Genomic DNA, 27212 nt, shown 5'->3' with positions numbered 1-27212 from the left:
CATGGTGGCGGTGGGCAGGCCACAATCAACAGATCAACTCTATGCAAAGGAGATGTCGTGCTGCGTAAGGCAAATGGTGGTCACACCAGATACTGCCTGGTTTTCTGATCCACACTCCTACTTTTTAAGGTATCTGTGACCAACACATGCATATCTGTATTCCTAGTCATGTGAAAACCATAGATTAGGGCCAAATCAATTTATTTAAATTGACTGCTTTCCTTATACAGTATGAACTGTAACTCAGTATAATCTTTGAAATGGTTTGTTTTTGTCCAGTGTGACTGCATTGACCCTCTTTGCACTAACTTCTTTTGATTCATCACATATGCTGCTTCTACTGTTAATTATCTATCCTGTCACTTTTATTCCTAGTTATGTGCATATCTACCTCAATTACCTCGTACCCCTTGACTTGGTACTGGTACCCTGTGTATATAGCCACGTTACTCATTATGTATCTATTATTACTTGTATTTTTGTGAGGGGGGTTTTCTATTTATTTTCTTTCTCTCTGGATTGTTGGGAAGGGCCCGTAAGTAAGCATTTAGAAGAATGATGTACACAATGTGATTTTGATCTAGTGTATTAGGATAACAATCTCAATTCCCTTGAACCAGGCTAATATTTAGATATTCTATCTTGGTGGGAAAGGGTTTTCCAGAGTGCGATTTAGGCAACAGCAAAAAATGAAAGTGATAAAAACCAATGCAGGGTGAGATGAACAGATGAAGAAATGAGAGAAACAGAAATAAATGTGAAACAGTCTGTAGAATGTTGGGAGAGGAAAAAGAGGTAGCTGAGAGAGAAGGGGCCACAGAAGCCGCCATGTGCGCCGGGTGCAGCCGTGAAATGGGACTGATCCAATAGATTCTGTTTATCTGGCATGACTACACAGTGAAAGCTATTGGAAATCTGGGGGAGATTTGGAAGTGGGCTGTGGATTTTTCGAGAGAGCGAAATGAGCAAAAGTAATACTGTCGGGTTCTGTTGCTGCAGTCTGGCATCCGGGAGTATTTTCAGATCAGCTTTTAATGAGGTTAATGGTGATTCTGTCTACAAGGGTGGCTGGCGGAAGGGGGTTGTAATATTATAAATGTCTCTTCACTTTTTTTGCCTCTGTTTTCCAACTCCATCCCTCTTTCATTATCTATTGAATTAAGTCTGTATGAGCTAAAAAAAAAAAAAAATTTGATCAGTTCATGTTAGCAAAACACATGCATTTGGATAACATGCTAAATTCTCTCCCTCTCTCAACTCTCATTTTCTTCTCTTCCTGGCACTTCTTAATTAGTCATCTGGCTCTCTATCCCTCCTCCCATCCTCCTACTCCAATTTTCCCAGTCCTGGATCTATATATACAGATTGGATAAGCCAGTGGCCCGAGCTGTGTGCATTCCCTCTGGTTTTCCTCTTTCAGACAATCTCATTGGGTCTTCTGACGCATGCACACACTCTGTTACTTACAAACTGCAAATCAAAAAACGACATTATTTGTTAACGGTTTTATTGGAATCTCTTGATAGTTTTGCAAACAGTAATGGCAAATATCTGCTTCAAGATATACAGTTTGTAGTAGGAACTAGTTTTTATTCACGCTGAAGGATATTCATGTACTGTGGATAGTTGCTGACAAATATTGTACAAAGCATTGGATTAAAAATGTATTTTGGGATAAAAACAAACCAGGTGCTATTAATAGGAAATGCTGAGCTTGGATGTGGCTTTGGGGATATGGCTTAGTCTCAATATACGGGGTTAATGTTTGTTAAAAAAATGTTTCATGCTGTGGCTCCATTACAACTAACTGTTAAATAATTGGTGACGTAGGACAGAAATCGATGGTAAGCTACGTAGTGAGCTCAAAGTATTAGGACAGTGACACATTGTTGGTTGTTTTGGCTCTGTACTTCAGCACTTTGGATTTGGAATGATACAATGACTGGAGGTTAAAGAGCAGACTGACAGCTTTAATTTGAGGGTATTTTCATCATCGGGTGAATTGTTTAGAAAGTACAGCACTTTTTGTACGTAGTCCCCCCATTTTAGGGGACCAAAAGTAATAGCACAAATTCACTTGTGTAATAAAGTAGTCTAAAGTTCAGTATTTGGTCCCATATCCTAGCATTATGATACACTTTAACCTCTCATAGTCATTGCATCATTTCAAATCCAAAAGTGCTGAAGTAGAGCCAAAACAAGTGTCACTGTCCCAATACTTTTGGAGTTTACTGAACGTCCTTGCACAGAGAAATGAATGCTGTAAAGGTTGAGTAATACGCTTTTTGTTTAGAATATATCAGAATTGAAAGTCCTCATTTGATCTATATGCATACTGTAATTGAGATGGTTGGAAATCCCTTTGTACAAATGCATAGTGTTGTACTGTAGAAGGATGAGCAGATAACCACTAACTTATTTCTGAGCAAGGCAGTAAGCCATATACAGTAGAACTTCCATTGGGAGCACTGCAAAATCTGAGACCAAGCCAACTAAACCTGTGAACAGTCATGATGCATCCATATCTCAATGATACAAATGGTTGTTTTCTAGAAATCCCAGGGTAGCACGGTTTGGGTTCTATATTATCACCAGTATTCAGTCAACCCAAGAGTTATACCCCAATAAGCCTTTTCCTCCAATTCAAATGGTATGTCCAGATTATTTCCTAAATAGATTGGAAGTGTAGTCAAATGAATCCCAAGTGTGGTGACCACATCAACCTGTGAGTTGGAACCTTAATAGCTGAACAAACTGAAGAGGCAAGAGTATTTTCAACCTACTCTATTTCAGCTTTAATCAGTTTTTTTTGATTGCTTGATTTTAGTGTGGTGCTATTAAATCACATCGCCAAGGGGTTTGGTAATCATGTCAACAGCATTGATCCATAGTTTGGTACTGTCTACTCTCTCTAACAAAGAAATTACATATGTTTGCCTTTTTTTTTTTTTTTTTTTTTTTTTTTTTTTTAAGTCACATTGACATAAAATGCAAAATAAAAGTACAAAACAAATCAGATAAACAGTTAACATTATTTGTAAAGGAAGAAGAAAAAGACAACATATATTTCTGTTCTTTCTCTAACATTCAGGTAGTAAAGTGTCTGTCACAATGTTTGGTACTTTCATAACTCACTCTAACCCGTTGGCTTTTTGTAGTCTGGTCCCAGATCTGTTTGTACTGTCTTGCCAAGTCCTGCCAATCGTTATGTTTGGCATCACAATGGCTGGCAAGAGTTGACAATACTGCACAAACAGATCTGGGAGCAGGCTAGCTTTTTTGTGTGAACCTTGTGCCATTTCTTTCTATGACCCAAAACGACAACATAAAGTGGGAGCCGCATGAACTGCAGATATTCCAACAATATGTAAGTTAAAGGAAAAATCCACTCAAACTATCGATTTAATTTGTTTCATTAGTCCCCTGTTCTGTTGGTACAGTCTCAATGTTTTGCATGTCAGCAGTCAAAGTTTCAAGATATACTTTTTTCAATAAGCAAAGTAACTGGTGCTTTCAAGACAAAAAAACGGGATAAAATCATGTCGGTGATCTTCAGAGTTAGGAAGTCAGAGCTCTAGAAATATGCCAGAGTTTCCAACTTGGAATTCCGAGTTGAAAGACGGTTCAAATTCTACATCTTGCCAATTTGACTAATGAAGTAAACTTTTTTTAACATTTTATTTTAAATGATTAACAGTGGACTAATGAAACCAATACCAAAATCGTTTTGGACCGGATTATTCCTTTTAAAGTATAAATGTTTTTTACACTACTCAAACATAATGACTTTCTGTATTATTTACAATATATACTGTAAAATGTTAAATCAGGTGAGATAAAAAGGCACAATTTTCCCTTCTTAAATACAATGTAAACATCTCATCAAAAAAAGCATGCATAAACATTTCACTTTACAAAAAAAGTTCTGTTTTTAGACAAAGTACTTAAATATTGTTTCCAGCAAAATATAATTCTTTCAAAAATACTTTTCCCATTCGTCCTATGAACCTTTTTTTGACACTATTTTTAAAAAATAAAAAGGAGAGGGTAAAGGAGTAAAACGAGAAGAAAAAGAATAGCAGTTCTTTACAGCGTGTCTTTAGGGTCCTTCAGTTCACAACTTCAACACAGCAATGTACAAAAGGGACATGGATGGACAGTCTGCAAAATGAGACCGTTTAAGCATAGGGACTGGATTTTTCTTTAATCGTGATCCTCCTGCCATTGTCTGTTCTATATGTCCAACTCTGGACAGCTTCCTACAAAGTAGAACCTATAGTGAAACACCAACAGCACCTTAAAGGGGAGTTCACATTTTTGAAGTGAACTATCCCTTTAAACTATAGGCCTTATTCATGCAGGGTCTCTCTGTATATATTCACATTTAGTTATCAACCAGACACACGTTCTAGCTGGGTTAATGCCTCAATTGTCACATCTCTTCTGTACAAATCTAATTCAGGCAATTAGGATATTCCGCATAATCCTATAGAACGTAGGAAAACTAACAATGCCCTCGAAAAAAGCAGATCAACTTTGCTCGTGCTTGCCAGGGGAAAAAAACAACCACACACCCTCACAAATGAGGTGAAACGATGGAACCAAACGCCCCCTCTGTTTTTCCTCTCGAACAACTATCTCTCACGCTATTCAGTAGCATCAGTGTTCCACAATGATTAAGCAGTCAGTCAATCTGGTGTGAAACAAGAATCAGACCTGGGTTCAAGTACTATTTGAAATTGTTTCAAATTCTAATGTACTTAATTGAGCTTGACTTTTGCAATGGAACCAATTGAAATGCAAACCCCACCCACCTGGCAGACTAAAGCAAACGCTCTAAGTAGTTTGAAAGGTTTCAAATCAAGTTTGAACCCAGGTCTGGTAAGAATGGTCCAGATGACTGGCCATACATCTAGAGTTGGCCCAAAGACAAGATGGACAACACAAAATCAGGACAGGTGGTCAATGCAATGAGTCAATCATTTATCAGCAGTATCAACATGTACTTCCAAAACAGTTTCTGTACAACAGTGGGGGAAATGTAACTGTAACCTAAGCAAGTGCCATTGCATTTACTGTATGCATTTGCCTCTTGCCAGGTAAATTTGAATACATTATTCATTTACTTAAAGCACTGTGACTGTAGAGTAATGGCATTTTCCAACATCCAGTTCCAATATCATCAACATACAGTATGTTTGAAGGTTATTGTATCTAATCAGGGTTGGGGAGTTACATGTAATCTGATTACAAAAAAATGCAACTGTAATCAGTTACTTTACCAGCACACATATTATCTGATTACGGATGCCTACTTTTAAAAACCTAGATTACTTTTAAATTCAGAATGTATGTTAGTGAAAAATCCATTACGACACCTTTCTGTTTTCTTAATGAGAAAGGCCCAAGTTTAAGTTTGTTCCACCTGAGCGGGTCTGATCACAAGTCGGAGACCACTGACACACAATGCGTTTGATGGATTATTTTTGTCTTCATCTAATGCCTATTAAGGGGAAAGTAATCCAAAAGTACCTGGAAGTAATCAGATTGCATTACTGAGTTTGGGTAATACGAAAATACGTTACTGATGAACATTTTAGACCGGTAGCTAGTAACGGATTACATTTAGAAAGTAACCTACCCAACCCTGTATCTAATGCTGATAATGTTAGTTACCAGAAGTGTTATTTCGTCATCTTTGCGTTTACAAAAAGAAGCACCTTAGGTGTAAATTGTCTGGTTTATGAAACCGAAAACCTTTGCAACAACACTCTTACAAAATGCTTCATTACTATTTCTGGAAACGGTAGATAAGTGTCGGTTGACTTCACAAAGGGTGCTGGTTTGGATGCACTGTAAGTACGTAGAAATAGACCAAGAAATGGGTGCTCTGATGTTTTCACTATACTGTATAACTCAGGGGTTCTCAAAGTGGGCTCCACATCTCAATGTATATCATTTATTTTTGTACTTTTATTATTACTAACAGACTAAACAAATCTGGGCCAAGGGATCTGTGGAATAATACTATATAAAGGGTGTAATACATATTATTAATCTACTGTACAATTGATGTTCTTAACCCTGGTGAACATGGGCCTGGGAGGCTCACAGGGATATTGGTATCCACAGTACTCAATCAAAATGATCAATATTCCAAATTCTTGTATTCCCCCCAAAATGTTTTTATATGCACTGTAATTCAAGCTTTAAACAGTTAAGTTTTATCTCTGCCTCATGGCAAAATGTGTAGAATTTTTGGATATCAGCTTTAAAGCTACAACAACGAAAAATCGACCCCATGACAAAATGTGTAGAATTGCAGGAATTTACCTTTGAAAATGGCAATGTTTTCTCTCCGATGCCAAGGGCCTTTTTCCCATGGCCCGAGACTTGGTTCGTCCAGCCATGCACTGCCAAAGTCCTAGTAAAAATCATTTTATGCCATTTTTAGTCATTAGTTGTGTTTTGATTATGAATGGGTTTCTGATGAATTTGCTATGAAAAAGGTGTCACAGCCCCAAAAAGTTGAGAACCCCTGGATAACTAACTGGGTGTACCGCCGTCAAACGCATTAAGATGTGAGGGAAAAGTCGTCATTGTGAATCCATCAGGTGTTTCCATACTCCCGCACCTATTATGGATGGAATTAATCTATTGACAAATGTTGCGTAGTTAATCATCTACATATCAGAAAGCCTTCACGTATGACATGGCAGATTCACTTAACTGTTACTCAACTTTTTTCACACTTGATCACACAAAACACCATACTTTGAAAATTCTTAATTTTGAAGTTTTTGCATATTAATAAGAGTTTACGTTTTTGATCATTATACAACGTTAAAACAATTTAAGTTATGTGGGCATTTGGGTGTTGTAATGCACACCACTGCAGAACAAAAGTGGAATTGGTTAGCTTTTTATGCAACTATTCAGTTTATTATTAAGCTTGTATAGCCCTTGGAGTATGTTCAAATAGACCTTGATCCTCTCACAGAAACCCTACATTTAGTCTTTGTCATGAAAAAAGTATATGTTGCCATGTAACCTAATGACAATACACTGCATAGCAACATCTAAGCATTGTTTTCCATATTGTCAGAGTAGTAGTATCCATGAATCAATGCAAAAGCACAGATATCTGACATGGTTCAGGATGGTAAGATGGTCTGTGTTACTGTGTGCGTGCTGCATTACTGTACATGTGGGTCTGTGTGAATGTATGGACTGTAGCGCAACCAAAAAAATGTATGGCTTCGTATCCATAGAAAAACATTATCGTCTTTGGGGGTGCGCACGCTAAGGGTCGGGATGCTGCTTTGTCACATTTTAAAGTCCTCGTCAGTGCGTTTTCCTTGGCTCTGAGATGTCACTCACTCAGCGTCACCTCTAACCGGCGGACGGAGACTGCAGTGTGGGGGACTCAACTTCCTCCACCTCTCTTCCTGTCCCATTTGAGATCGGGGAGGGGGCAGCAGATTGACTGGCTGGCATAGTAGTTAGGCCACTCCTGAGGCTAGGGTCCTTCCTTAGCCTTCCTCCTCTCCCACTCCTCCCCCTCTCGTTATTTCATTCTCTCTCTCTTCCTCCCAAGGACTCAGTACAGTCACTTCTTGTGGAAGTAGAGGGTGTGTGTGTTGCCCGACTCCACCTTTGGTATCTGGTCACTGATTATCTCCACCAGCATCTCTGGAAACTCCACCTTCAGAGCCTGAGACTCACGGAACGTGTAGAAACAGAAGTCTAGCAGGTTCCCCACCAACTAGAGGACAGAGGGGGAGGGATCAATCAATAACATGTGGTTTGTCACAGAGACTAACAGTGAAATGTGTCCTTCCCAACATTGCAGAGAGAAATGTAGAAAAAGATAACATGGAATAAATGCACATTGAGAGGGGTAGAGAGAGAGCGGGGGAGGGAGAGCAGGAAGGAGAGTTGTAGTTTGATAGAGTCCAGCTGTGTTTGCATAGGGATTTCATTGGCTTATCATGAAGTGTGAATAATACACAGTACAATCAAAGCCTCGTTCTTGGAAGTTGGGGTTAACTTTGTGCCCTGGGAAACCTTGACTTGGCATTCTCCTTTTCTGACGTGTGTTCTGACGGGTTACCTTACCGCACCTTATTCAGAGTGATGCCACCTACCATAGCCAGATCCTTAGGTTAACGTTGTCATGGCATTGTGTTCGGTTACCTTACCTTATTCAGAGTGATGCCACCTACCATAGCCAGATCTTTAGGTTAACGTTGTCATGGGATTGTGTTGGGTTACCTTACCGTACCTTATTCAGAGTGATGCCACCTACCATAGCCAGATCCTTAGGTTAACGTTGTCATGGCATTGTGTTGGGTTACCTAACCGTACCTCATTCAGAGTGATGCCACCTACCATAGCCAGATCCTTAGGTTAACGTTGTCATGGCATTGATGACTAATTGTTTATCGGTTAGGGGTCACGACTCATGAGTCTGACGTACCACTAGGGGGTGCTACTGATTCTCAATAGACGATACCTCTTCTACATAGGGCATCGTTTCCAAAACTAGGGGTTGCATGAATTGAAAATGGGATCACGAGGGAAACTCTGGAGGGGGGGAAGAAATATAATAATGGCTTGGTTCATAGAACCAGGGTTACGTCAGTAACCTCTGGTAGCTGCTAGATGCGGTTGTAATAAACAGAGCGGTTTTTGTTTTCTTCCTACAAATGCGTCTCTTTTGAACGGTTTAAGCTACAAAATATTATGACCCCATCACTGAAGGAGAAGACTCTCGGGAACACATGTGTCTACAATGCCCACAAACAGTGCAGAACAGAGTGGACAAGACCAGGCACTAAATCAGACGGGGGGGGGGGGGAGAACATAAATGAAGATCTATGATCTTCAGTGTAGAAAAGAACAAGGTTATTGCCTGATGATCTTCTGAACTTCCCAATACCTTTCTGATGCATGTCAATTCCTTCAAAAGTATGGTTTGGCAGACTGATTTTAGACTGTCAGCCCCAATATCAGGGACTTTTCCCAGCATTTGTGAGATGTGAGTATTTTCCCTAATGCTTCTAGCTCCTAATGTTTCACCACATGCTAAGTTGTCCTTGCATAACCCCTGCAGTCAGTGCATTTAGTTAGGGGGACCGTTGTATTGACCCACCACTCTGAGCCTGGACATTGATTCCTCCATGTTCCATTTATTCACCGATATAGGGCCATCTCTGCCCATTCCAAAATAAACACCCTTTAGGGCTAGTCATTGGAATGTAATCTGTTTGAGAGATACTACCTTACATTGTTGAACTCCAGTCAGGGGACCTGCTATTTGAACTTGCTCGGTGTATGTGAAATGGCTAGCTAGTTAGCGGTGGTGCGTGTTAATAGCGTTTCAAGCGGTGACGTCACTCTCTCTGAGGCTTTGAAGTAGTTGTCCCCCTTGCTCTGCAAGGGCCGTGGATTTGTGGAGCGATGTGTAACGATGCTTCGTGGGTGTCAGTTGTCTGTGTGCAGAGGGTCCCTGGTTCGAGCCCGGGTCGGGGCGAGGGGACGGATGAAAGCTATACTGTTACATATGCATAGCATAGAGGAGGCTTGTTGATGGGACTTGGCATGGTGATGTAGCGCTGGGTCCAGTGCCTGATGTTATGGATACAGTGATGTGGGTCCAGTGCTTACGTCATGCATGGCGTCCAGTAGCTTGGTGAGCTGGAAGAAGCGTTGCCACGTCTGTCCAGAGTTGTTGGTGGCCTTGCCCACAGACCTCCTCAGCTCCTTGATGTAGTTCACTCTCATCTCCTCAAACGCTGCCTGGTTCTTTAGACCCTCTTTAGGAACTAAGAGGAGAGAGGAAGCCAAAAGATGAGTATTAATGGGAGGTGTAAACAACTAGCCTACATAAGACTACATAAAATGTATTGTATAAGCACATGGCAATTTGACCTAAACCTGACCTTACCGAGAACATTTGATTTGACCACCCTACAGTTATAACCATGACATAAGTTGTCATAACATGTATTTTAATCAATTACCTTTTTTACTCTTTATTTTATTTTAATTTTTTTCATTATTGTTGACCAACCACATCAACCCACATCAACTGCGACCTGGCCAAGATAAAGCATAGCAGTGTGAACAGACAACAACACAGTTACACATGGAGTAAACAATTAAGTCAATAACACAGTGGAAAAAAGAGTCTCTATACAATGTGTGCAAAAGGCATGAGGTAATCATTACAATTTTGCAGATTAACACTGGAGTGATAAATGATCAGATGGTCATGTACAGGTAGAGATATTGGTGTGCAGAAAAGTAAATAAATATAAACAGTATGGGGAAGAGGTAGGTACAATTGGGTGGGCTATTTACCAATAGACTATGTACAGCTGCAGCGATCCGTTAGCTGCTCAGATAGCAGCTGTTTGAAGTTGGTGAGGGAGATAAAAGTCTCCAACTTCAGCGATTTTTGCAATTCGTTCCAGTCACAGGCAGCAGAGAACTGGAACGAAAGGCGGCCAAATGAGGTGTTGGCTTTAGGGATGATCAGTGAGACACCTGCTGGAGCACGTGCTACGGATGGGTGTTGCCATCGTGACCAGTGAACTGAGATAAGGCGGAGCTTTACCTAGCATGGACTTGTAGATGACCTGGAGCCAGTGGGTCTGGCGACGAATATGTAGCGAGGGCCAGCCGACTAGAGCATACAGGTCGCAGTGGTGGGTGGTATAAGGTGCTTTAGTAACAAAACGGATGGCACTGTGATGAACTGCATCCAGTTTGCTGAGTAGAGTATTGGAAGCCATTTTGTAGATGACATCGCCAAAGTCGAGGATCGGTAGGATAGTCAGTTTTACTAGGGTAAGTTTGGCGGCGTGAGTGAAGGAGGCTTTGTTGCGGAATAGAAAGCCGACTCTAGATTTGATTTTAGATTGGAGATGTTTGATATGAGTCTGGAAGGAGAGTTTACAGTCTAGCCAGACACCTAGGTACTTATAGATGTCCACATATTCTAGGTCGGAACCATCCAGGGTGGTGATGCTAGGTCGGGCGTGCGGGTGCAGGCAGCGAACGGTTGAAAAGCATGCATTTGGTTTTACTAGCGTTTAAGAGCAGTTGGAGGCCACGGAAGGAGTGTTGTATGGCATTGAAGCTCGTTTGGAGGTTAGATAGCACAGTGTCCAAGGATGGGCCGGAAATATACAGAATGGTGTCGTCTGCGTAGAGGTGGATCAGGGAATCGCCCGCAGCAAGAGCAACATCATTGATATATACAGAGAAAAGAGTCGGCCCGAGAATTGAACCCTGTGGCACCCCCATAGAGACTGCCAGAGGACCGGACAGCATGCCAGTATAACTGTAAGAGCGTGATGAACATATTGAAACAGGATGTACAGAGTATTTTAAGTGAGAAATTAGATAAGTCTTCTCAATATGGATAAAGGTATCCTCTTGATTTCTCCCTTTATCTATCGCTCGCTCTCTCTCTTGCTCATATCGCTGTAGAGGACAAACTAACGGCGATATGGCTGCCTGCCAACCTCATCTTAAATGACATTCTGCGTCTGGCTGGCTAATGAATTAAGAAACACCTCGTCTCCCAACGCACTCTCTCTTAGATCTTTCTTCTAGTGGAGGCCTACAGGAACACTTCTGATATACACTGTGGTGTGATGAACAAAGTGCTGCAGGTACAGTAATCAAACTAACCAGCACAGTGCCTTTATCCCTAGTAGCCTGCAACTCTGCCACTGTTATTCCACTGCTGCACTGGAGGTTGGTGGCACCTTAATTGGGGAGTGGTAATGGCTGGAGCAGAATCAGTGGAATTGTATCAGCATGGTTTTTGTTATTGTTGACATTATAGTGAGCTGTCCTCCCCTCAGCAGCCTCCTGTGCACTGTTGATTATCATAGCTGCTGCTACTACTACAGTAGATGATCATCATACACAGTAACCTACATTGTCACAGAGGCATCACATTTTATTCAGACATATATTCAAAACAGGTCTATAGGTCAAAAAACAATTGTTTAGTTTTAAGTGCAATATCACTGGACAGTGTTAGGTACTCCACACACACACACACACACACACACACAGTGTTGGCACACTAAGGCAGGTGTTCTCTAGCTAATGTTGGTAATTGACTAAGCAGCTTCAGGTAATGATTACCTCAAACCAGAGCAACCAACTGTTCCAAATGACACACTTTAAAGTCTTAATTGACATCCTGTTTCATAGGGAGAAGGCTGACACACCGTAGCCCAGGTTAGTAGGCGACCTGCCGGGCTGGTCCCAAATCTGTTGGTGCTGTATAGGCAACTCCTATGGTCAGACGTGGCGTTAGCTGGTCCCAGTTCTGAATGTGCTGTATAGCCAACTCTATGGTAAGAATAATCATGCCGCACTAACAGGACGGGGATCATTCTAGGACCTGCCTGGTCCCAGATCTGATCCAGAGATGGCAAGATGACAACACAAACAGATCTAGGACCAGTCTAGGAGGATAGGCTACCTGCCTGGCTAGATCCTTCTGGTGTCACAGCGTAGCTCGACCTGCCTCACAGCCGTACGCTAATGACAAGCTGCTCTACTTGTTCTGTTTCTATGGTCAGTTTTGGTACCTTTTAAACATGTAAATTAAAAAAGCTATTTTTTGGGTTGCCTATGGCTGAGTTGAGGCACTGTGTTGACCCTTGAGGCCTGCATTTGACATACAGATGTAGGATCTTAATTTGATCACCCTGTTACAGGAGACCTTTCCGGCTATGCAGGCCATTTGAAGCGTGTAGTGTATTTGAGGTTTGAAAACGCTTCTGACGTTTGTTAATACCACTTTGAAATTCCGGAGTTGATTTTCCCTTGTATGAATCAACCACTACAACGATACAGGGCCGGCGTTATGGGCAAGCCTTAGGGGGTCTGGCCCCGCCCTACCGTACCTCCTTGCCCATCCAAATAAAATATTGATCTGACTGAGATGCACGCCGACAGACTCGATCTCAGATGAAGTAGCAGCGTGAGCGGCACGGCACCCCTCTGTCTCCGTATGTGCAGACCATGTATCTAATAGTCTGGACAAAAAGAGTATGGCACGTCGTACTTAAATCTGTGGATTGTGTCAAATCACATGCGTAGGCCTATGCCTATTTGGGAAGCCAGCATTTTGGGCAACGCGCTTGGCAATAGGCCTAGTTGATTATTTAGTTGCAGTTGTCAGTGAAAATGATCTTAAATGTGGGAAGAATGTGTCTTGAGTGTCCTTTTTAAAGTGTTGAGACGAGGGGAGTGGTTTGTGGCCACGATATGGGCGTCTTTCTCCAGAATACATGCACTCAGCTCTCCAGAATGTGCTCCGCTGTCTGCTGCATTGTTTCATTGTGTGAATTGTTTGCCCCTTTTGATTCTATTTTTTTTAATCAATTCACCATTACATATGTAACCAGTAGGTCTACTAAATGTACTGTTCATCCCTGTCATCTGGCCATTTTAATTTCTGTTAATGCATGTATTACAGACATTTATTATTCTAAGAGTGGAAATGTTGTTTGCAGAGAAATTTAAGTTAATTTTATATCCATAATTTAGCAGTTTGACAAAAACAAAATTCTTGTTTGGAAGGCTCCATGTGAGCAATGAGGATGTGGGTGGTTGAGGGAGCGCGTGCCCACGAGCACGCCAACCTGCTGAGTTGATACAATATTGCACTTTACTAGCGATGGCTCAAGACCGGTAGAAAGGGAGGCAGATGGGGGGAGTATAGAGTAATATGATTGACAGAACCTGAATTTTCATCAGGCTTATTTATTAGTTGGCTTTGGGTCTGTTTTACTTAGTTGACAATAGAAGTTATAGGCCTACTGCTGCATTGGCCAATAGGTTATCTGAGTAACATGCACTCATTTCTTTAGCTGCCAAAGGATCACGGTGTGTCTATATGGCAAAGGCTGGTGCCTTAGTTGAATTTAAACATTTAGATTTTATCGTTTTGATTCAGATTTATGATTAACCAAGTGACAATAATTGAGAAACGAAAACTTAATTGAAATGAAACTGTTCCACAAACATTTTTATATAAAATACAATCCATTACTGGAACGTAGAAATGGTAGGATAAATTATAGACTTCCCTAAACTTTAAACTATGAGCTGCCTGTGGTCTTTACTATAACGCAATTCCTGGAAAGAAACGGCCCGTTTTTAGAAATCAAATGTCCGTCCAACTGATTCTCTCTGTTATCAGCCCTGCAACAATGTCCATTCATTATAATTCACACTTCCTGTTGCTGCAGGATTATTTTTCCTGCTGTAGCAAACTGGCTCAAATTAATATCCTACATCTGTACTATACTCAGTCTGTAGTAAAAGTGGTGCACCTGCAAGTAAACATTAACTTGTACTGTGTACACCATGTGTGTCATGTACATATGACAAATACACTTGATTTGATTTTGTTTAATTAGCCTCGTTTGAAGCTTTGCATTTGAAGCCTTAACCCAGACAAACACACCTTGTTGTGTTGAGAGCCATGTGAGAAAATAGTTGACAGGGCTTTTTGTTTCTTAGAACATACAGCCACATGCAAGAGTAGGACTAGAGCCTGTCAGTTAGCATTGCATCTTGGAGGAAACAGCTCAGCGAATGGCAATGTTCAGTTGTATGTACGCAGGCACCACACACACACACACACACACACACACACACACACACACACACACACACACACAGACACACACACACACACACACACACACACAGAGGCATAGATACCGTGAGAGATGCAGACGCACACACACAAACCTAGCCTAGAACGTAGCAGAGACCAAGAGCGACAAAGCAATAACTAGAGCTCTCTGGAAAAGCATCGAGGCGAGAGGGATTCTGTTCTTTCTGTTTCGCGGCTTGTTTTGTGGCCCTTATTAACAGGAACATGCTAAAACCAGTGCCACATTTGGGCCCTTTGTTTTCGCCCCACTGACTCAGTCCCTAATTTAATTCCGCTCCAGTTGGCATTGTCTAGGGCCGGCAGACGGTGTGTCATTTAGGGGTGTGGCCAGCAGACGGTGTGTCATTTAGGGGCGTGGCCGGCAGTCATTTAGGGGCAATTACTCAACGCAGGTACCCAACCTAGATGTGTCAACAAGGCCGTATTTCACACGCACATCCATATTTCTTAAGCAGCCCGGGTTTAATAAATAATAAGCACCAAATGGAAGACAACTGACTGAAATGGGGAGGGACTATCTATACCTGAACTTATACCTGAAACACTTGTTTTCATTTTCCATTGCATAACCTTTTGCTACGGTGCTCCCTAATGAATATGACCCAGGATTTTCTATGAATTGCAACCTGTTGAACCCTCATTTTTTTCACAACCTAGAAATACTTGCATTGCTTCTGCCTCATATGTTCTGTACATAGGATATTTTCACAATGACAGCCTATATATTATATTGGGTATCGTTAAACACACGACATGGTAGACATGTAGCTTCCTGCTTTAGTCTTACCAGCTCATACCTCAAGACTGTGTCTTGGCCTTGATTCAAGCCATGATGTACCGGCTTACAAAGGGAAATGCAGGGTATTTCAATAAATAAAGACTGCCGTACAAATATGCCTGTAGACTGTTCTCCTCCTAGATAAAAACTTAATCCAGAAAGATATCGCATCCTGTCGCACTGGAAACATTTAATAAAACAATGTCAAAAACAGCCCCACTAATGAATAACACTCAAAGGATTATTATCTATCTGACAAATAAATCAGATTATAATAATGGATTGTGGCTTATATAATGATTATAGTGCTTTTTTTTAACTAGTTTTAGAACACTTAACATGAGTTACCCCACAAAGTAATCTACCATTTAGTGTAGCAACCATCTAGCAAGCAAGGCTAATGCATATCAAGGCTAGAAACCATTTTATGACAATCATCCACAACAATATTTATTAGGCGGCGTTCTATTACGGAGTATTGTTTTAAAGGACAATGTTTCCATACACTGCCACACCCATTCTACAGGGTCTCATGAGACACTGCAGGGCAAGTGAACCCTTAACCAAGGTCAAATACAAAAAACACCACACAACTACTTCTCTGTAAACACCTTTCCACAATAACTCAACACACATTGTCCTTATCTCTCTTCATTAGTTGGTGTCAGTCAGTCTGTGTTCAAGAAATATGGAGGAAGATGTATTCTCTGCCTCGACAGTATCAGATCTCATTTCACTGTTGGTCACAAATATTAAGAGGATGAAATAGCCTTTTACAAACGTAAAGTAAAGAACATAAAATTCATAGTCACTTCGGTCTAGAAGGATTGAGATGCTAAAATGAGAACCTCAATATCATCATCCCCAAGAAGACCTACAGTAGGATGCAATCTCTGACAGGCACTACTGAAACACTTCTGACAGATTCATGCAGCCACATACAATCAGTCAGATACCCACAGCACTCTCTCTCCCTCCATTTGGGCCATGTTTGAAGGAAGTAGGAGAAAAACAGCAGGTTTTGGAGTGCTGCCCAGTGCTTGACTGGACTTTATTAAGTACAGCAGGGCTCTTTGGAGAGGCTCTAGAGGATGAGGAGGGAAGAGGCAACAACAACAGACGGACCAGAGAGCTCTCTCGTTCTTTCTACCTCTTCCTCCATCTTACACTCCCTCTCCCTGCTCTCTCGTGCTGTCAGTTTTCTATCCCGCTCTCTCGCTCTCATTCCATCCTCTCCCCACCGTCCCACTTCCACTCCAACAGCACTCCTGCTTTCAGATTAATTTACCGACACTCTGGTTATGTCAGGCCAGTGTCAATGCCATTTGGGAATGCTTAGAATTTCGGGACTAAAATGCCATTTTAAAATTACACAAGTGTGTTATGTCATTGATTGATCTCATTTAAGATACACATTTTAGTCAAATGTTTTTAATGCGTATCCCCTGAGTGGGGTCACGTCCAGTGTGGCTGGAGAACCCCTGGAGCAATTAGGGTTAAGTGCCTTGAGCAAGTGCACATCAACAGATTATTTTAAAATGTTTTACCTTGTCGGCTCCAATATTCAAACCAGCAACATCGTCAGTGTTTCCTACTTACAAAGCAGGTAGAGGGCTGTAATTTTTATCATAGGTACACTTCAACTGTGAGACAATCTAAAAAAAAATCCAGAATCACGTATTATTTCTAAGTAATTCATTTGCATTTTATTGCATGACATAAGTATTTGATCACCTACCAACCACTAAGAATTACGGCTCTCACAGACCTGTTAGTTTTTCTTTAAGTAGCCCTCCTGTTCTCTACTCATTACCTGTGTTAACTGCACCTGTTTGAACTCGTTACCTGTATAAAAGACACCTGTCCACACTCAATCAAACCGACTCTAACCTCTCCACAATGGCCAAGACCTGAGAGCTGTGTAAGGACATCAAGGATAAAATTGTAGACCTGCACAAGGCTGCGATTGGCTACAGGACAAAAGGCAAGCAGTTTGGTGAGAAGGCAACAACTGTTGGCGCAATTATTAGAAAATGGAAGAAGTTCAAGATGAGTCGATCACCCTCGGTCTGGGGCTCCATGCAAGATCTCACCTCGTGGGGCATCAGTGATCATGAGGAAGGTGTGAGATCAGCCCAGAACTACACGGCAGGACCTGGTCAATGACCTGAAGAGAGCTGGGACCACAGTCTCACAGAAAACCATTAGTAACACACTACGCCGTCATGGATTAAAATCCTGCAGTGCACGCAAGGTCCCCCTGCTCAAATCAGCGCATGTCCAGGCCCGTCTGAAGTTTGCTAATGACCATCTGGATGCTCCAGAGGAGGAATGGGAGACGGTCGTGTGGTCTGATGAGACAAACATAGAGCTTTTTGGTCTAAACTCCACTCGCCGTGTTTGGAGGAAGAAGGATGAGTACAACCCCAAGAACACCATCCCAACCGTGAAGCATGGAGGTGGAAACATCATTCTTTGGGGATGTTTTTCTGCAAAGGGGACAGGACAACTGCACCGTATTGAGGAGAGGATGAATGGGGCCATGTATCGAGATATCTTGGCCAACAACCTCCTTCCCTCAGTAAGAGCATTGAAGATGTGTCGTTGCTGGGTCTACCAGCATGACAACGACCCAAAACACACAGCCAGAGCAACTAAGAAGTAGCTCTGTAAGAAGCATCTCAAGGTCCTGGAGTGGCCTAGCCAGTCTCCAGACCTGAATCCAATAGAACATCTTTGGAGGGATTTTTTTTTTTTGTGATTTTCTGGATTCCGTCTCTCACAGTTGAAGTGTACCTATGATAAAAATTACAGACCTCTACATGCTTTGTAAGCAGGAAACACTGCCGATTTAGCAGGTTATCAAATATTGTTCTCCCCACTGTAGTTTGGGGGTGGAGGTTCAGAATTTTTGTTGTAATGAAGCCCTGTATTTACTTCCCCAAAGCCAGATTAACTTGTGGATGCAATGTTTGGCTCTCTGTGCAGTTTGAAGGAAGTTGCTAACTAGCATTTGCACAATTGCTAATGCTAGTTAGCACTGGCTCGCGAAACTACCTCTACCTTCCTCTGTATGCAGAGACGTACAAATGTAATCCATGAGTTTATCCGACTCTGCAGAAGTAGATAAATGGCTTCATTGTCAAAATCCCAAAGCATCCCTTTAATAGTTTGTAATTTTCTGCTCTGTTTGCTCTAACAACACTCCTAGCCAGGCTTCCATTATCAATCAGGCAGAAATCCATGGAAAGCTGAGTAGTGCTGCCTCTGGCTCCACGTGAGACTACCCAGCATCCTCCAAACGGAGGCCCTGCCTGACAAGTCTAATAAACATTCCTACAAATCCGCACGGCGGAAGTTCAAAGCAGAGCAGAGGGCTGAAGCCTGGCCTCCCAAAATAGCTCCCATAACTGGCCTATGTAGCCTTGCCCTCCTGTAGCTCTGCCTGCTCTGCCCCGACTGCGTTTACTGCTGGACGCCAACAAGAACCTTGTTCTCAGTTGCCATATGGTGAAACAATATGGGGGTCTCTTTCTTCATGCCCCGTGTGGCTCAGTTGTTAGAGCATGGCGCTTGCGATGACAGGGTTGTGGGTTCGATTCCCGTGGGGGACCAGTACAAAAATGTGTGCACTCCCTACTGTAAATCGCTCTGGATAAGACTGTCTGCTAAACTCCTAAAATGTAAATCCCTCTCTCACACTGAGATTCTTCTCTCTCTGTGTACTTTCTCACAATTTTACGTCTCGCTCTCCATCGACTACCCTCTCTCTTCTCTTTCTCTCTGGCACATTAGTGTCATGACAGGTTGCGTGCCAGAGGTATAGCATAATCGTTGCATCCTGTAGTGTCACCCAATCCCGCTTGCCATGCATACCTAGAATGTACACTACTCCAGCTTATTATAGACATGACCCTGTATGTATACCTATTGTTGTTCCTGTTTGTGTTCCAACTCCAAGCTCAGCAAACAAATGACAAGTGATGTACCTGTTATTTACTCTGTCAACCTGCTTGTATACTGACATGTGGCTGATACACTACCTCACTGCAGCTAGCTGTTGATTGGTGCAACACACACACACACACACACACACACACACCATATAGACTCTCTTTCTCACTCACACTCTCTCTCACACACACACTGCTGTATGCACACACTCACTTAGAGTTGGATGTTTTTCTGGCAAAGGAACTCACACTCCCCCCTTTCCACACACCTTCAGCTGACTTACCTGTGCTGAGCAGCAGCAACACTTTCATGGAGAGGAACTCTTGGTAGGTGAGCTGCAGCCTGACAAACTCCTGGCTCACCTGCCTCATGCCCAGACACAGGTCGTACATGGCTGACTGCTGCATGCGGTCCCTGAGGGGAGAAAGGATGGTTGGTCAGTGCCTGAGGCATATTGGTTCTTGCTCTCGCTATACAGCGCTGTAAGTTTACCTCTAAAACCAACTGTTTGAGTGCATTCCCACTGGGAACACACTGGTTGAATCAACGTTGTTTCCAAGTCAGTTCGATGAAATTCCATTGAACCAATGTGAAATAGAAGTTGAATTGACGTCTGTGCCAAGTGGGATGGCTCAGTAAGCTCCCATTAGCATTGACTGTATTGTGTCCAGCCAAACTAATCTCGTACAGTGGGGCAAAAAAGTATTTAGTTAGCCACCAATTGTGCAAGTTCTCCCACTTAAAAACATGAAAGAGGCCTGTAATTTTCATCATAGGTACACTTCAACTATGACAGACAAAATGAGAGAAAAAATTCTAGAAAATCACATTGTAGGATTTTTAATGAATTTATTTGCAAATTATGGTGGAAAATAAGTATTTGGTCTAACTTTTATTATCTCAATACTTTGTTATAAACCCTTTGTTGGCAATGACTGAGGTCAAACTTTTTCTGTAAGTCTTCACAAGGTTTTCACACACTGCTGTTATTTTGGACCATTCCTCCATGCAGATCTCCTCTGGAGCAGTGATGTTTTGGGGCTGTTGCTGGGCAACACGGACTTTCAACTCCCTCCAAAGATTATCTATGGGGTTGAGATCTGGAGACTGGCTAGGCCACTCCAGGACCTTGAAATGCTTCTTACGAAGCCACTCCTTCGTTGCCCGGGCGGTGTGTTTGGGATCATTGTCATGCTGAAAGACCCAGCCATGTTTCATCTTCAATGCCCTTGCTGATGGAAGGAGGTTTTCACTCAATCTCACGATACATGGCCCCATTCATTTTTTCCTTTACACGGATCAGTCGCCCTGGTCCCTTTGCAGAAAAACAGCCCCAAAGCATGATGTTTCCACCCCCATGCTTCACAGTAGGTATGGTGTTCTTTTGGATGCAACTCAGCATTCTTTGTCCTCCAAACACGACAAGTTGAGATTCTACCAAAAAGTTATATTTTGGTTTCATCTGACCATATGACATTCTCCCAATCTTCTTCTGGATCATCAAAATGCTCTCTAACAAACTTCAGACGGGCCTGGACATGTACTGGCTTTAGCAGGGGGACACGTCTGGCACTGCAGGATTTGAGTCCCTGGCGGCGTAGTGTGTTACTGATGGTAGGCTTTGTTACTTTGGTCCCAGCTCTCTGCAGGTCATTCACTAGGTCCCCCCCGTGTGGTTCTGGGATTTTTGCTCACCATTCTTGTCATCATTTTGACCCCACGGGGTGAGATCTTGCGTGGAGCCCCAGATCGAGGGAGATTCAGTGGTCTTGTAGGTCTTCCGTTTCCTAATAATTGCTTCCACAGTTGATTTCTTCAAACCAAGCTGCTTACCTATTGCAGATTCAGTCTTCCCAGCCTGGTGCAGGTCTACAACTTTGTTTCTGGTGTCCTTTGGTCTTGGCCATAGTAGAGTTTGGAGTGTGACTGTTTGATGTTGTGGACAGGTCTTTTTTTTTATACTGATAACAAGTTCAAACAGGTGCCATTAATACAGGTAATGAGTGGAGGACTGAGGAGCCTCTTAAAGAAGTTACAGGTCTGTGAGAGACAAATCTTGCTTGTTTGTAGGTGACCAAATACTTATTTTCCACCATAATTCGCAAATTAATTAATTAAAAATCCTACAATGTGATTTTCTGGATTTTTTTTTCTCATTTTGTCTGTCATAGTTGAAGTGTACCTATGATGAAAATTACAGGCCTCATCTTTTTAAGTGGGAGAACTTGCACAATTGGTGGCTGACTAAATACTTGTTTGCCCCACTATGTCAAAGAAACAGCCAACATCCCCAAAACACTGACTCATCCATATAAACTCTATGTACATTTCCCACCATCCACCACATGATAACATACATATTTGTATCCTCCCCCCTACACACACACACACACACACACACATACACATACTACTGCGCCTCAACCCTTTGGAACATCTTTCCACATAGTTTATTCTATTCGCTGAGAGAGGATGAGTTGAGAGCCAAATTCCTCTAGAGTGCAGAGCACTGAGCACACACACAGTAACACAACGCAGATGACTTAGCTGCTTCAGTACGCTGTGTAAAGGCTGGGTAAGACTTACTGCATCACCCTAGTCATGGTACATGAAAACACACACACACACACACTAGCATACGTACTCCATCCTAAACAGTCACTCACACACCATATCAGAGAAGTTGATCTCAATCCTGTCAACGTGCAGAAACCGCAACCAACATCAATGGGGCACAGGGACAGTAGAGTAGGTTGGGTCGAATGGAGAGGGAGAGCTAATGAGCAATGTGTTATGCAGATGCCGCAAATCCCAGGGAATTATGGGTTTTGGAAGCCACCTTCTCCACTTTAAATCACCCATCATGTCGAGACATCGAATAATCAAATGCAAGCGGTGTGGCTCCACTTGAAAGGGAGTTCACCATAGGGGCTGAATAGCAAATGGCACCCCGTGCCCTATTTAGTGCACTACTTCTGACCAGAGCCCTAGGGTGCAATTTGGGAGGCAGCTCATTTGATACTACTGCAGAAACCACATAGTAACACTAGGACAGAGGGAGATTCTGCTCTGGATAGAACATGTCTTAACATTCTGAAACAGATTTGCAGCAACAAGGGAGAATTGGTGCATATGTTCTCATTATAAGCATAAAGCAGGTTTAAAATACTAATTAGTACAATTAGTTTACTGTATATGATGTACATCTGGCTGCACGAGGCTTGGTTTAGCGGAGTGTGTCTCGTTCTCTTTCTGTCTGTCTGACTTTAGAACATATGAAAAATGTGTGTTTTAGGAGTAGCATTGTGTTGGAGTTCTGCAAACTGCAATTAATTATTCGGAGAACCTTGGGTCTGAGTTATAAAAAGTCTCTACATATTTTGTCTGAAATCAATTTTGCTGAATCATTGCCCAAAATGAGAAGAAACCCACTGCCCCTGGTTTTTCTCTCTCCGGCTCTTACCGTTGCCATGGTGAGATTCAGGAAGCAAGAGCGAGGACGTAGAAAGTCAGACTCACTTCTGTGAATATCCCTGATAGACAGAGCAACCAACTCTATAACCCCCACTTCAAATACACTAGTTTGTATTGGGAGCTGTTTTTCTTGGTCACTGGATATTATTGGCAAATGTCTTTCAGAGTCTTGTTTATACCTCTATATCTTCTGTTCTCTTGGGTCAAGAAGGAACTTTGCATGACCTTCTTGACCCTCTGTCAATCGCTACAGTTTAGGTCTAGATGCACCCACTACGGGCCCAAAATTTGGAACAATCGTTTTAATAGAGCTATTGAAAGCTATTATCAAACTTTAATGCATAAATTATGTTTAAAGAGCCACTGAACACAGATTGGCATGTGTTTTTTCTGTTGCTCATTAGATGAGATTTCAGTCTTGGAAGTGTGTTCCTGACCGATTCTGCATTTGGTTAATGACGTTTGTCCCCCATGAGACACTGTAGATGCAGAAGCCTATTTCACATCCTCATAATCCCCAGAATAAATCTAAGAACTCAAATCTTTCATACATTTTTATGTTTATGCCAACAATGTTTTAGTAGTGAAATGTTACATCTAAGGTATTTGGTGCAGTATTTCTCAAGTAAAGAATGTGTGGTGTGTTGTCTTATGTAAACAAAGTGGGAGTTGCTGGGTAGGTCTGTCTCACTGTCTATGCTATTGGATAGACAGAAATCACTGCAGCTGTTCACCCCATGTTAATGGACAAATCACCGAATCAAAACACAACCTTCATTTACATGTGACGTACAGCGGTTCCAAACTCCATTTTAGACTAGACTGACTTTATGACAAATTATCCTATTTACACGTTGTAGTCAATTTTGACACTAGAATAACTGTTTCTGACTCATATTTGAAGGCAGTCGCTCTTTAATTTAGATGTATTTGTCTTTGACATCAAGCACATTTGTCTTTTTGCTGTTCTCTCAATCAGTAGACCTAACTGAATTAGGATGAAAAATCCAAGTGGGCGGACTATCCAGCTAGCGGCAATCAATTCATTAAACAATGTCAAGACAAGGAAGTCACTAAAGGAGCCATAGAAATCATACAGTTAACAAACTGCTTCCTCCTCGAGGACTAGAGATGAACAAACTGCTTCCTCCTCGAGGACTAGAGATGAACAAACGTGGAGAAAGTATGGATTGTTTGATATACTGATGCTGTTAACTGACTGGCAGGCAGACCATAAGACCAAGACAAACGGGCAGACAAAGGTAGGCCGACAGACAGTTTGAGCGATAGAGTAGCTTCCCTACTCTATACGTCTCCTATAGAGACATACAGGTTAGTTTCTCTACTCTATAGGCCGACATACAGGTTAGTTTCTCTACTCTATAGGCCGACAGACGGGTTGGTTTCTCTACTCTATAGGCCGACAGACGGGTTGGTTTCTCTACTCTATAGGCCGACAGACGGGTTGGTTTCTCTACTCTATAGGCCGACAGACGGGTTGGTTTCTCTACTCTATAGGCCGACGGACGGGTTGGTTTCTCTACTCTATAGGCCGACGGACGGGTTGGTTTCTCTACTCTATAGGCCGACGGACGGGTTGGTTTCTCTACTCTATAGGCCGACAGACGGGTTCGTTTCTCTACATGTCTCTATCTCTACAGGGACATGCTTTTGCCTTCCTCCTAACTGGGGACCTCGGCCTGATACCATGGTCAGTCACTGACACTGGGGACACTAGGGTGACATGCAGGTTTTCGTGACAGAGCACTGGACATTCCAGCCGACATCCAGGCCATGCAGTAAATCAAGTTGGTGTAGGATACTTCTCATGGGGATTGTCACCAAAATATCTGGACCATCTGTCACTCAGACAGGCAGTTCCACTGTAACTGCGTCACACACAGGCGTTTCAGAAGGTCTTAGAATGTATCAGCAGCACATGCTTAGGAAGACATCTACTCTAGGTAACTTTATGATCATGGATGGAATTAGTTAAATGATAGAATGTAACTTTCTCATTTTACTAAACATGTAATGGCATTGTATCCAAACGTACTTGGTCTCTGCAATAACTTCACTATTGTCTGTCTTTTTGTGTGTGTGTCCCAGAAAACATTGGATTGAAGTCCTTCTTTTACAAAATCAAATAAGCAAACTATCAATTCCACTCCATCTGGGTGTGATGCACTTTCCCCATCCACCTGTAGGGGCCAGTATTCTCCCTCAGCCCTGGACCTGTCCAGGTCCCATACCATTACCCTTCACTTCAATGCACCAGTCATGCACCACAGCTCCAATACGCAGCTGCCCCATATACATTTCCTCCTCCCGTTCTCCTGTTCAAATATATTAGAGCGGATCACATGCCCCATTGACTCTCCTCTCTAATCAACTGTGCTCTGGGGATCGAGGAGCCGTTTCTGTACAAAAGCCTTTGCTTTAGGGAGCAGGGTTATCTGACTTTCAGTCAAAAGATACTGAGCAGTTTTTTTTTCCAAGCCCGTCACTCAGAGAAGTAGGAGGAACTATGGACTTGCCGTTTGGCTTTGTTCGGAACTAACTTTTTTTTCTGAATACTGCATATCTGTAAAGTGTGGCGAGCGAGACGACTAGGTCGGTGGTAAACAGACTTACTCGTTGAAGACGAGGTCGGGGGCGAAGTAGAGCATCTGTCCGTTGGTGTGTTTGTAGGACCTCCAGCTGAGACTGAAGGAGGACAGACACATCCAAGAGTACTGGATCAGGGTGATTTGGTCCTCTATGGGCAGGCCCCGGAAACCTGGAAGAGAGAGGACCATTATTGATGTGATATGTTCCTGCATGTTTGATTTGGCAATGAAAGTCCCTGAAATCCACTGTTAATGAAGGCTTTTGAATTGAATCGAGGGGACTGATGGGAAGGGAAATGGTGAGAGGTAGTGAGTCTTAAATTGAGTACAGTAGTGAATGCAGGACCAGTGACATACCTAGAGAGACACAGGTACAACAACCCATGAGGCATTCACCCAGTCTTTCCTCTCTCTCGTGTGTGCGTGTGCGTGTGCGTGTGCGTGTGTGTACGCATATGGCAAGGTGCCTAGCAGCACCAATATTTGTTCAGACATGAACAAACCACTGCAGAGTATTCACCCGGTGTTTTGTTTTACACAAAATCCCCCAAGGCTTCTAATTATTGGCCTTGTTGTCTATGTGGGCCCTTAAATAGACTGACGGGAAAGTTGCCAATCTCTCACTCTGACTTTATACAGAGCATTACATATGAACTCTGCCTCATTCTATAATGCAGAGTCCCAACGAGGATGCCAATGCTGCAACTGAAAGTGACTGATCAGAGCTTAGGTACTATTCCAGGCTTTGCATGTCAGCCGTCAGCCATGCAGCCGCTGCCAAGCCCGCGATGTGTCACGGTATCAATTCATTGTTGAATTAGTGTGTGGGTTGTATTGCTGGCTACGCCTGTGGCTTTTTTTTTTTAAAGGACTCAAAGCTCTTGATTCAAATAACTGGCTTACTGTACATCAATGGTGCTCCCTGGAAGAATCTATAGCTGGGTCTAAGATGCTTATTAAAAGATTAACTTTTGGGTCGCCCATCAAAGTGCTTGAAGACTGAAGACACTCAACAAGTCAATAGTTTACAGTGACTAGAGTACAGGATGCTGCACACAGCATATACTAGGCTTCCTGTGTACTGTGGCACTGGACTGTCCAGTACAAGGCTTGTTTATAGGCTACAGCAGCCATGTAGCGCAAAGCAGTCTGCCTTATTAGTGCGAGTCTTCTGGAGTTGAGTTTCTGAGCTTCTATTAGCAGAGCTAAGTCCAAATGTAAACTGAATGCCGTCGAACTTTCAAAGTCAGAGACTCTGAGAGAGAGAGAAGGAAATGTGAGAGAGAGGGGCTGGTTTCCACCTACTGTCTGTCTTTCTATTTATACGCCCGGATACTGCAAGCAGACACCCTGGAAGAGGTATCAAGTATTTGCAATACAGCGAATTAAACGGCATCAAAGAGGTGACTGTAAGGCATCTTTTGAATATTTCACCAACTGACAGTTTTTAGGAACTTACCTCTTTTTTAAAAAAAAAAATGGTATATTAAAGTAAAATTTTGTGTAAACGAGTTCGATTTACATTATTTATAAAAGGCTGATGAATGTAAATTAGCTCTGTTTCCAAATCTTGATTACATTTTGGCTTTAAATAGGATGCTATCGCTAATCTCATTAAAGCATTGCGGAATAATTTCCTAACGAGATCGGGAAAATTACTGACGAATATATTCAG

The 27212-nt window shown here is 42.3% G+C and overlaps 1 protein-coding gene across 3 annotated transcripts in view; it reads right to left on the bottom strand.

Moving 5' to 3' along the window:
* Positions 1-4858: 4858 nt before the first annotated feature.
* Positions 4859-27212, bottom strand: part of LOC112261291 (mineralocorticoid receptor-like) — a 97795-nt gene continuing 75441 nt past the window's right edge. For all 3 annotated transcript variants that reach the window (XM_042312089.1, XM_042312091.1, XM_042312090.1), the window contains exons 6-9: positions 25563-25707; positions 19738-19868; positions 9670-9827; positions 4859-7765 (exon numbers count right to left, since the gene is read on the bottom strand). In XM_042312089.1, the coding sequence (XP_042168023.1) occupies positions 7610-7765; positions 9670-9827; positions 19738-19868; positions 25563-25707 (590 nt within the window). In that variant the 3' untranslated portion in view covers positions 4859-7609. The remainder of the gene's footprint in view (positions 7766-9669; positions 9828-19737; positions 19869-25562; positions 25708-27212) is intronic.

This window comes from Oncorhynchus tshawytscha, linkage group LG34 (assembly GCF_018296145.1).
Source record: "Oncorhynchus tshawytscha isolate Ot180627B linkage group LG34, Otsh_v2.0, whole genome shotgun sequence".
In the NCBI taxonomy this organism is placed as follows: domain Eukaryota; kingdom Metazoa; phylum Chordata; class Actinopteri; order Salmoniformes; family Salmonidae; genus Oncorhynchus; species Oncorhynchus tshawytscha.
This window is presented reverse-complemented; position numbering and strand designations above follow the sequence as displayed.